The following is a 12,440-nucleotide window of genomic DNA, read 5'->3' on the forward strand; positions in this document are numbered from 1 at the left end:
AGTTCACGGTAGTCTATGCACATCCGAAAGAATCCATCTTTCTTCTTCACAAACATCATCGGGGCTCCCTAGGGTGAGGAACTCGGTCTGATGAATCCTTTGCTGAGTAGCTCATTAAGCTGACTGGATAACTCCTGCATTTCTGTTGGCACTAAGCGATATGGAGACTTGGCTACGGGGGTAGCTCCAGGGATTAGGTCGATGCGAAACTCAACTTGGCGTTCGGGAGGAATTCCCAGGAGCTCTTCATGAAAGACATCAGGAAAGTTGCAGACTTCGGGGATGCTCTCGAGATCTTTAACTTCCTGTTTCTCGTTTATTACATGAGCTAGGAATGCATGGCACTCCTTTCGCAGAAGTTTTTGGGCTTTGATGCATGAAATGATGCGAAGATTGGAACTAAGTTTATCGTCGTAGATCTTGAGGGTCTGGCCAGAAGGAAGATTGAGACGGATAGCTTTTCGTAACAAAGAATATCAGCATGATTGGGGCTCAACCAATCCATACCAATGATAACATCGAAGCTCTTTATGGAAACCGGCATAAGGTCGATGGGAAAGGAATAATCGTTCAGGGTAAGGGTGCAGCCTATGAATATATTGTTAGCGTTCTCTTTTTCGCCGTTAGCCATCTCGACGGTAAACGTTTCAATTAATGGTTGAGGATTATGTTTAAGAAGATGTTTGAATGAATGGATAACAAAACTTCTTTCCGCACCAGAATCGAAAAGGATGCATGCATAAGAGTTGTCGAGAAGGAACGTACCCGTGACAACGGTGGGATCGGCGACTACCTCCTCTTGCCCCATAGTTAGAACTCTCCTGGTGTTGTTGGTTGTTGTTGCTTTGGGGTAGTTTTGCTTGTAATGCCCGACCTTACCACAACCGTAGCAGGTTAGACTGACACCTGCTCCGGATGCTTGATTTGTTGGTTGGGCTGGTGCCTTGCAAAATCGAATCGTATGCCCCTTTTTACCACAGTTAGAGCACGACAGTTCACGGCATGGACCGGGGTTATGGTGGTAGTTACACTTATCGCACTGAGGGAGGGTACCAGCATATCTACTGGTAGGTGTTTGAGTGGCAGGAGTAGCAATAGGGGTAGTAGCAACGTGGACTGCCACAGTTTGCTGCTTCTTTGAGGGCTCCTGCGAAGACTGACTCTTCTTCTGTTTCTAGAATTTTTCTTTTCTCAACACTCCTTTTTGCCGGTTCAGGAGCGGTGGCCACTTCATAGGAATCGTCTCCATGATCAATCAGAGTCTGCGCCAGGCATTTAACGTTGTCGAAGGTGTTTGGCTTCGCAGCCAAAACATTTCCCTTAGTTGGCTGGTTCAGCTCCCAAATGAATCTTTCAATCTTTTTGCTTTCCAGGGTGACCATTCCCGGACAAAGGAGCGCTAGGTCTTCAAACCTAGAAGTGTAGGCGGCAACATCAGAACCCTTCATCTTTAGGTTCCAGAGTTCGTGCTCCAGTTTCTGCAATTCGCCCCGAGAGCAGTACTCAGCAAGCATGAGCTCCTTCAAGCTCTCCCAACCCATAGCGTTTGCCACTGGTAGGGTTAGGGATTTGACCCGACCATTCCACCAGGTCAGTGCCCTATTGGCGAAAGTGCAAGCAGCGAATTTTACTTTGTTAACTTCGGAACAGGAACAGATTTCGAAAATGGACTCAATTTTCTCAATCCATTGAGTCAAGGCAATAACACCTCTAGTGCCGTCGAAGGATGTGGGTTTTGTGTTCATGAAGTCCTTATAGGAACACTCCTTCTGGTGTCCCTGACCACCTTCCTGGTTTTGGGGCTGAGTACCACCTCCTGGCCCGCCAGAGTCGTCGGGGTTCATTTGTGACATTGCAGCCGCCACAGCAGCAGTAACGGCTGCTTGGAACATGGCGGGATCAAATGGAGGAGGTGGCGGAGGAGGATTGTTTTTCTTTGAGTTGGGTCTTTTCTTTGGAGGCATCTTGATCTAAAATGATCAGGAAAGAGAGGATGGTAAGTCCTCTGGATAGAATCAAGAGATATGAAACAAGAGATATCTCATTATGGAAGATAGAGTGTTCTACTATGAGATAATATATAGAAAAGCTACTAAAGCAAGAGAATTATCGCTAAAGGGAATGAGTAGAAACACTTGAATGAGGATTTCTAAAATGAATTAGACTCTAGAAAATACTCCCATAGTATTTTATGTTTTGTTGCGACGATGACTCCTTGTTTGGATATTTGGTAAGTTTTAGGCCTATTGTACACCATAGTCACTCCCAAGCACATGTTGGCCGTGTCTCGAATGAATATAGTTGATCAGGCTATATTGACCCTAGACACAACTACATAACTGTCCAGGTTTAACCGCAGTGTACAACACCCAATTACTTATATTTTGTTCTACTCGTGGTTACGGTTTCTGGCGTTTAGGGATTCTTGTAAACTTTTTTAAAAATACTTGTATTTTAAAGTATACTTTTAGTTCAGAGCGCTTCGGCCCCTTAATGTTTATAGTTATATACCATGTAAGGTTCGGTATACTCAATTCACTATAAACAAGGGCTCTGATACCAATCTGTCACACCCCGAAACCGATGGCGGAAACGTTCCGGGGCGGAGGACGTCATGCGTAGTGTCACAACCGTTGTACATAGTAAGCATAGTAAACACAACCATTACGTTACATATGAGTATTTATATGTGACATCCCCATTTTCACGGCCAGAAAAGACCGATTTTGTTTATGCTTTATAAAAATCAGAGTTCTTTTAATAAAAATGTTGCAGAATTTGTTCCCAGAAAAACACGATAAATACGTTATTAAAACATTTTCGAAGAAACGTATTTTATTCATCTTAAAACGTTTGGGATGTCATCGTTAATACAGAAACATAAGCATAAATAGAACTTACATTTGTTTACACTAGTGATCTACATCTCTTTAAATCTCTCAGTGTAATGTGACTTCATATCAACACCTGTGATATAAATAAACTGAGTGGGTCAGGTTGGGAAACCTGGTGAGTACATAGGGTTTTCAACCCACAATAATATATTTATTATGTTTAAACAATCAAATAATCAACCCAATTACCCATCCCCATTATCTTCTTTACTCTTAAGGATTTAACCTAAGAGTCATCTATCCTGCATTCGTTTATTCCGAAGTCCCTTACTTCCAGGGTTATAGGACTGGCACTAAATCCATAGCTGCCAATGTTCGTTCGTAAAGCACTAATTCCATAGCTGCTATATTCTACTCATCGGGTATTAAATCCATAGCTACTAGTGTTTAATAAGTACTAAGTCCATAGCTACCAATTCCTAACAGGTACTAAGTCCATAGCTACCAGCGTCTAACTAATAGGTACTAAGTCCATAGCTACCAATTCCTAACAGGTACTAAATCCATAGCTACCAACGTCTAACAGGTACTAAGTCCATAGCTACCGGCGTTCGTCCCATAGGCACTAAGTCTATAGCTGCCAATGTATACTCTCATCATCTTATATCTCTCATCATTCATCTACCCATCTCATACCCAACATATTCGTATATATAAAATACGTATACAGTTTAAACCCTTTAAAACATGTATAAAACGTTCATCCAGTATAGACAACAAGTATTCAGATAATATGCACACATAGCACGTAGTTTATATAAAATACTTCATATCTATGTGTAAGATGAAAGTAAATATGCACTCACCTGAAAAGTGATGACTCAGCACTCGAGCAGCGCTTCGATACTCTCAAAACAACTTTCCTTCGATAAAACCTAGTACCAATACCACTAGGGTTTAGTCTAACGATAACCGCGACAAATTAATTAGTCTGACTATTATTATTATATAAGCGTTAATAACACTCAATATAACTCATAATAATAGCCCAAATAATTATTTTATGGACCTAATAACATTCCTATAATTATTTGAAAGCTATATTAAAAATTGTGTAAGCGTAGCACACTTACAGCGAATTATATTGAAAACCGGAACTTAATTGGAGCAGCGTTTCGAAACCGAAAGGCTCTTTTTCTTGGGACTCCGGGAGCCTCGGGGCTTCCCTCGTGAGCTAAGGGGTTTAACTAGGGCTTAGGGGGGGTTAGAAACCCTAGAGAGAGAAAGAAATCTAGAGAGAGAAAGGAAATGGTGTGTTTTGCTCGGCAATCTTCGCATCTATTTATAGCTTAGCAGCCTCGGTTACGCTGGGCGTAGTTCCGAGGTACGTTGCGCGTAGTTCGCATTGGGCTACCAGATGGCTTCGTACGAGACACGCGTAGTTCCAAGTATAGTCTCGCAGTTTTCCAAGTCACTATATAAGAAAATCACATAACAATTTAACACACCAGATATCAAAATTCTTCGAAAGCTTGATCATCCCAACGTCATGAAATTGGAAGGCATAATCACATCTCGCTTATCATGCAGCATATATCTCGTTTTTGAATATATGGAACACGATCTCGCCGGACTCTTATCATCTCCCGACGTCAAGTTTACTGCATCCCAGGTTCTTATTCCAATTTTCCCTATAAATTTATGGTTTTTACTTTCTTCACTTCAGTTTAGGGTTTTTTACGTGAATTTACGTTTTCTGCAGATTAAATGTTATATGATGCAGTTATTGAAAGGAATTGATCATTGCCATTCACGAGGGATAATACATCGCGACATCAAATCCTCCAATATTTTGGTCAATAATGAAGGTGTTTTGAAGATTGCAGATTTTGGTCTTGCGAATTTCTATGATTCTATGAGTAGGCAGCCATTGACAAGCCGTGTGGTGACCTTGTGGTATCGTCCTCCCGAACTTCTCTTAGGGTCAGCAAACTACGGGCCGTTTATTGATATGTGGAGCATTGGTTGTGTTTTTGGCGAACTTTTTGTTGGTAGACCAATCCTCAAGGGGAGAACCGAGGTGAGAATGATACAAAAATTAAGACAACTTTGTACTGTGTTTAGCATGTACTGGATACACTAAAGTTACAAATTTTTTGTCCCAAAAAAGTGAGACAATGATTATTAGTAGGACAAATTTGTCATTGACATCAATAGCAGTCTAGTTCAATGTATGTCAAATGCAGTATAAAACCAAATAAGACCTTTTTTTAACAATATAGTTGTTTATTTTATGAATTGTAAGGTTGAACAATTGCACAAAATATTTAAGTTGTGTGGGACTCCTCCCGATGAGTATTGGACAAAAACCCGTCATCCTCTTGCAGCAATGTTTAAACCTCAATTCACTTATGAAAGCAGTCTACGCGAAAGGTGTAAAGAACTCCCAAGAACCGTAGTCGACCTTATGGATCAACTTCTTTGTGTAGAACCCGAGAAACGTGTCACTGCCAACTCCGCCCTCCAAGCCGAGGTAAGGCTTGCTGTATACCATTCTTGGTTTTAAATTTACATGATGCGAGGACAAAATGGTAATTTTTTGCGGACTTAATGCGCTTTTATAAACCATGATTGTCTTAGACAACACATGTTATGAAATGCTAAAATTGGACCAAAAAGAAAAAAAAAGAAACAATTACGGACCATATATATGGACTAAATTGTAGTTTAATAATTTTCCATTTGTTGTATTTGTTGCTCATTAGATACTCCCTCCGTCCCAAATTAATTGTCCACTTTTGACTTTTGAAGTCTTTTTTCTTTAACTTTGACCTTAAATATTTTTAATTGTGTTATATTACTTGATGAAATGTATAACAATGAAAAGACATTTAAAATACAATTCATTCATATATTTTGCATCAAGTATTATCTATCAAAAAGAAAAATATTTAATGTCAAAGTTGAAGAATAAAGACTTGAAAAGTCAAATGTGGACAATTAATTTGGGACGGAGGTAGTATATTTTAATCGGGTTTCTGGGTGCTCTTCTTGTTTAGTATTTCTATACCAAACCTTACGCGTGTGATCCTGCAAGCATGCCTAAGTACCCGCCTAACAAAGAAATGGATGCAAAATCCCGTGAGACAACACGAAGGTTAGTTCCCTTTGTGTCGCTTGTGTATAAACCCGATAAAATATTTTCTTTCTCATTATTAATATGGTTAGGTGCAAGAAATAATAACATATTTTCATTGATTTGTTTATCATAACAATTATAGCTATGTCATCCAAATACAAAGCAATTTTCCTTGTTATAATTCGTTAGATTTGTAAAATATAATGTTTTCACTCACACACACACACACACACAAACACACACTTAAAAGGATGAAAGTACAATGCTATAACTGGATAGAAGGTTTAATGTAAAATGTCCTAATAAGAAGAAAAAAAACGAAAGTTGAATGATATAATTGGGTAGAGTTTTCAAAGTACCATGAGTTAATAAGAAAAAAAAACAAAGTTGAAATTGCAATGTTGTAATATAAAGAAATGAAAATAGAATGATATAATAGACAAATAAACGAAAATACATTGTTATTTCTTGCATTAAGCCATTATTAACGTGACTTGAACAAACCTCGATTTCAGAAGAAAGTTGGTTGGGAGGGTTAGATCTTCTGGGGGTTCAAGAAACCATAGAAAAGTCCACTCAGGCATTCCCGAGGGTCCATATCACATGAGATCACGAGAATCCGTTTGTCCAAACGCATCTGTAACGACCCAAAAATCACGACTAAAAATTTCTTTTAAAACATTACTAAAATCATATTTATAAAAACCGTATCATAAGTCATAACATAATTTCTCGAGTATTAAATCAAAACATAACATCATTATCAGAGTCAAACGTTCCCAGGCTAACTGACTATGGTGTGTGCACTGCAATCTTCCCGAGCTCCTCTTTTGAAAACCGAGTACCGGAAACCAAAACTGAAAACCGTAAGCACGAAGCTTAGTGAGCTCCCCCAATCTACCACATACCACACAATAACATACAAAGCACATATTGGGCCTTGCCCACTGCATCGGACCGAAGTCCGGGCTAACTGGGGCCTTGCCCCCTACATCGGACCGAAGTCCGAAGCTGACTGGGACCTTGTCCCCTACATCGGACCGAAGTCCAAAGCTGACTGGGACCTTGTCCCCTACATCGGACCGAAGTCTGAAGCTGACTGGGACCTTGTCCCCTACATCAGACCGAAGTCCAAAGCTGACTGAACATAGCATGAACATATCCACTAGCATGAACACACATAATTTCTCGAGTATTAAATCAAAACATAACATCATTATCAGCGTCAAACGTTCCCAGGCTAACTGACTATGGTGTGTGCACTGCAATCTTACCGAGCTCCTCTTTTGAAAACCGAGTACCTGAAACCAAAACTGAAAACCGTAAGCACGAAGCTTAGTGGGCCTTGCCCACTGCATCGGACCGAAGTCCGGGCTAACTGGGGCCTTGCCCCCTACATCGGACCGAAGTCCGAAGCTGACTGGGACCTTGTCCCCTACATCGGACCGAAGTCCGAAGCTGACTGGAACCTTGTCCCCTACATCGGACCGAAGTCCAAAGCTGACTGGGACCTTGTCCCCTACATCGGACCGAAGTCCGAAGCTGACTGGGACCTTGTCCCCTACATCGGACCGAAGTCTGAAGCTGACTGGGACCTTGTCCCTACATCGTACCGAAGTCCAAAGCTGACTGAACATAGCATGAACATATCCACTAGCATGAACACACATATACTACATCGGGCCGTAGCCCGGCTCACATAACACATACATCCTGTCTGAGCCACGAAGGCATCAAACATGCTAACTACTGCATCGGACCGAAGTCCAGAAACTACGACTAACTGAACGGGCCGGCATTGTGGCCTTAGACTCGTTCCTACTGGAAGGAAACTCACTTGAGATTGTTGAACTGATGCTGCTAATCCTTTGACTGCTACTTGACCTCCGACTCCAAACAGCTGCTCCACTAGCTCCTCGAGCTACCAATGCCAAGATAACACTTAGTCCAACTGACCTCCAAAAAGGTCAACTAGGCCAACTCTAGTCAAGGTCAAAATCCTGGTCAAAGTCAACCTTCCAGGTCAACCCTACTCGCCGAGTCCACCTAATAACTCGTCGAGTTCATATGCTCAAGGTCCTTCTATTCGCGACTCGACTCGCCGAGTCAGACCATGACTCGCCGAGTCAACTATTTCTGAGTCCTGACCTGTCCAACTCGCTGAGTCTCCACCCGACTCGCTGATTCGAGTTTCAACTTGAAGGGTTTGGGGTTTTCGCGACCTGACTCGCCGAGTCCAAGAATAGACTCGCCGAGCCCAAGGAAATCTTCATCCAACCCGTCGAGTTGTTCATCCAACTCGCCAAGTTCATGCCTAACTTCATCCGACTCGACGAGCTGTTCATCCCACTCGTCGAGTTCCTCCTCATCTTCAAGCTACTCGTCGAGTCCACTCGAAGGACTCGCCGAGTCTATCCAGTCCTTAATCCATGCAGTGGCTTTTCGAGCCAAACAGGGCTTCCAACTCATAGATCCATACTTCTGAGGCCTATCCCCCACGTAAAGTGGCAAACTTTACGTGTAGATCAAGAGATCTAGGCTCAAAACACATTCAACTAGGGTTTATGGCAAACATACTTCTTCAACATACCAAGGGCTGATACTTTAGGGGATTCTAGACCAAAACAAGCATGGATCTGAGGTAGCAACCTCAGATCTGGACCTCTAACTCGAAATGGTTACTTATCATGCCAAAAATGTCCAAAACCCACACATAATAATAGATCTAGGTGCAAAGGGAGTCCAAGCAACAACTTATTACCTCCAATTGGTCTGAAATGTCTTCTCAATCCCGAATCTACAGTCCCTTCTTGCACCTCCAAGGCCTTTCTTCCTTCTCCAAGCTTTAGTGCACTTTTCAAGGCAAGATCTAACTCAAAAACAGATATGGTGGCTAGGGTTTGGTGTTCTGGGGTGGAGAGGCAGTAAAGGAACCCTAGGGAGGAGAATGAGACGCTTAAATAGGGTACCAAGTCCCGAAATTAGGGTTTCCAAACCCAGACCTGACTCGCCGAGTCGGTCACTTACTTTACACCCGGATCCCGCTCCGACTCGCCGAGTTCCTCCCTGGACTCGACGAGTCAACCCTCTTCAACTTAGGGATTTTCCTTTCCTTTCTTGACCTTTCTGATTTCGGGTGTTACAACTCTCCCCCACTTAAACTAAACTTCGTCCTCGAAGTTTGCTATGGCCAACTGTCCGGCGAACTACCTCCAACTCTCTGTCTGGGAAACTAACACCCTTTTGTCCATCACTCCAGCCACTCACAGTGCCAGTCACTACTGTAGGTACATACTGAATCCTTCTCTTTTCCATAATTTCCTCAACGTTACTTCCTCCGACTGAAAATCCTGTTGCCCCTCATCCGCCTACCGGATGCACTGAGACTACCCAGGTCTAACTAGTCTGCCGATAACTGAGTTACCGGACTCCCACCGGTCACTACTCTCCATCGCAATCTCCTAGTCGCTCCCAGTGACTCTGCAAGATTCCTTGACTATTTATAATTGTTCTGACCACTCTGCTACTCATACTGAAACGATGCTGCTAGAACCAGCTTGCTTATCTCCCATCTGATTACTCGACTCCTACTAACTCGAGCCTTCCATCCTTAAGGAAAAACTGCCTGCCTAGCTATCCTTACAGATCACTTATACTTGGAAGAAGGCTCCACTGATCCTGCTGAGAGGGACTTGCCATTACCAAATCAACCAACTATACTAACACTGACCCTCACACTGCAACTATCCGCAGCACGGAACTGCCTGAAACACTGAACTGACTGAAACACTGAGCTGCCTGAAACACTGAACTGACTGAAACACTGAACTGACTGAAACACTGAGTTCCAACTCAGCTGTGGAATCAAAGGACTCCCCACTTAGTCGCTCCCATGACTTCTGAACGAAATCTTTCTCTGGAACTAGTTTCCACTAGTTATCCTGTCACTGTGGCTCTAACATCCTTCCGATCCAACCGATCGGGTCCATACGTCACATCCTGACATCGTCAATTCCGCGACTAACAACACGATGGCTCCCAGACTGAAGGTAGCTCTTAACATGCCCGAACCCCATCGGTCCACTACTACTTTGATCTCATAACTGAAATACTTGGGAATCCGAAATCTAACCCATGGATTCCCATATCCTCACTGCTGCACCCGAACAGGTGGGAACTACTGCTTTCCCGCGCCCAACAACACGCTCATGCTGCCTACCAATCTGATAAAGGCCACAGCTACACCCGTGGACTTACAACTCTCTAATACTATCTGGCTGCTAATGAATGCTACGGCTACCCCCGCAGACTTACAACACCACTACTACTACCTGACTGCTAGTGAATGCTACGGATACCCCCGCAGACTTACAACACTACTACTACTACATGAATGCTAGTGAATGCTACGGCTACCCCCGCAGACTTACAACACTACTACTACTACCTGACTGCTAGTGAATGCTACGGCTACCCCCGCAGACTTACAACACTACTACTACTATCTGACTGCTAGTGAATGCTACGGCTACCCCCGCAGACTTACAACACTACTACTAGTATCTGATTGCTAGTGAATGCTACGGCTACCCCCGCAGACTTACAACACTACTACTACTATCTGACTGCTAGTGAATGCTACGGCTACCCCCGCAGACTTACAACACTACTACTACTATCTGACTGCTAGTGAATGCTACGGCTACCCCCGCAGACTTACAACACTACTACTATCCCGAGGACATCCTGACTGTCCCTAGTCCCGCTAGTGATTCCTCATCCTGATTCCTCAAAACCAGCCCTCAGTCTTTGAATACCGCATCATCCTCGACATCTTTTATCCTTGATATACTTAGCGCTTCGTCAAGGAACTCTTCGGCTTGGTTCCCACACCAACCGTCTACTAATCCGGATACAAGAAGCTATTGTTGGGAAGTTTCCAAACTCCCAACTCCTGAATTTACACAATCATGCATGCTAACTCTGCCACTGGCTACTAATACGAAGGCATCTCTTGCTAACTGTTCTCAGGATCCTCATTCCGACTCACTTGAGCCTCTACAGGTGGTCCTCCAATCCTGGATTCTCCACCAGCTTCTAACCATCTCGATTACATGAACTAACTGCTGGGACGGTCCTTGAACTTCCAGTTCTGAACCTCTCGATCCATCGATCACTGTGCTACTATCATTTCTTCTCAGAGGACGCACACTCATTTTGAGTCTACGTGGCTCTTATCTTTGTATACTCGAAGGGTTCTCCCCCACTTGGATTCGACTAGATCCTTACTGCTCACTGGTCGAAAGGATTTCCAACCTTCCTTCCATTAAAAGGGCGATATGCTGTCCGCCGACGTTACCCTTGCCAGCGCTCCAACTAACTCTTACCAGATCCGCACCCTTCCTGCTAATTGACTGAGCACCCTTTAATCCTTAATTGTATTTGCTTTAGGGACTACATCCCGAGAGTCTGCGTTTGGGGTGCACATCCCCAACCCACTTCCTTACTGAACGCTAGCTACTCCACTAAAAACTCTGGGTTATCACTACTGAAAATATAACTGGTCATTGCCCGACTAACGCCTTCCGCAAGTAGTAAGGCACTACTGCATCTTACACATACATGCTGCAGTTACTGCATCCGAAGTAACCTGATCTGGAGGGAACGACCTCCTATTCACCATTCTAATTCCAAGGTATGAAGATGGCATAAAACTCAACCACAAGCAGGTAATACAATACCCCAATACTTAAGCTTATTAATAACAATGCAACAACATAACAATAATATTACAATAATAGATGACAGAAAAGCAAAAGATACATACCTCCATCACTCAGTGCTGCTCGAATCCCTGCTGAAATCTACTGAAAACTCGGCTCCGAGCCGTAGGCGCCCTTGCCCGGCCCTGATGTCCACTGTTGGCTCTCGAAGTCCCAGGGGCAGGAGCTGGCACCTGCCCTGCTGAATACAAACTCGAACAGTGGGCCTTCTTGTGGCCCCTCTGACTGCAATGGAAACATAACGAATCAAGTCTCTGGGCGATGGTAACAACACAGTCTCTGCTAAAATGACCAATCTGGCCGCACTTGAAACATCCAGCATCGCCACGACTTCTACGCCTGCACACACCCATGTGCGTCCTTCCGCACTTCCCGCATCGACTGCGGTTCTGATAGTTCCTCGTCCTCAAATCCGAACCCTTGAGCCTTTTACCCGAACCTGTGGCTACCTGAGTCTCATCCGTTTTCCTCTTCCTTTCCGACTCCCTGCCCGATGGCTGAACAACAGCTATCTGATCCTGGAGCCTCTCGATCAATCTATCAGTGATCCACACGACCATGTCGGGCAGATCCTCGCGAATGGCTCGCGTAACCTCCTCAACTATCCAATCATGCAAAGGTCTCTCTTGGAGACAGGGTGCCCCACTCACTCCTGTCCCCTGATGGCAGAAACTAGAAATGGGA

General features: G+C 43.6%; 1 protein-coding gene across 1 annotated transcript; it reads left to right on the forward strand.

Annotated features, from left to right (window-relative positions):
• Positions 1-4,251: 4,251 nt before the first annotated feature.
• Positions 4,252-7,217, forward strand: LOC111909870 (cyclin-dependent kinase C-2 C). The gene is made up of 7 exons (XM_052769848.1): positions 4,252-4,282; positions 4,346-4,506; positions 4,597-4,914; positions 5,140-5,367; positions 5,894-5,991; positions 6,489-6,612; positions 7,197-7,217. The coding sequence occupies exons 1-7, from the start codon at positions 4,252-4,254 to the stop codon at positions 7,215-7,217; spliced, it is 981 nt and encodes a 326-aa protein (XP_052625808.1).
• The last annotated feature ends 5,223 nt before the right edge of the window (positions 7,218-12,440 follow it).

Source organism: Lactuca sativa, chromosome 3 (assembly GCF_002870075.4).
Source record: "Lactuca sativa cultivar Salinas chromosome 3, Lsat_Salinas_v11, whole genome shotgun sequence".
In the NCBI taxonomy this organism is placed as follows: domain Eukaryota; kingdom Viridiplantae; phylum Streptophyta; class Magnoliopsida; order Asterales; family Asteraceae; genus Lactuca; species Lactuca sativa.

What these genes read in the sequence shown, in the direction of transcription:
- LOC111909870 (XM_052769848.1), top strand. Translation starts at nt 4,252, where the DNA reads ATGGCTTCGTACGAGACACGCGTAGTTCCAA. An exon ending in TCAAGTTTACTGCATCCCAG is followed by an intron (nt 4,507 to 4,596) that starts GTTCTTATTCCA and finishes CGTTTTCTGCAG; the next exon opens with ATTAAATGTTATATGATGCA. An exon ending in CCGTTTGTCCAAACGCATCT is followed by an intron (nt 6,613 to 7,196) that starts GTAACGACCCAA and finishes CATCATTATCAG; the next exon opens with CGTCAAACGTTCCCAGGCTA.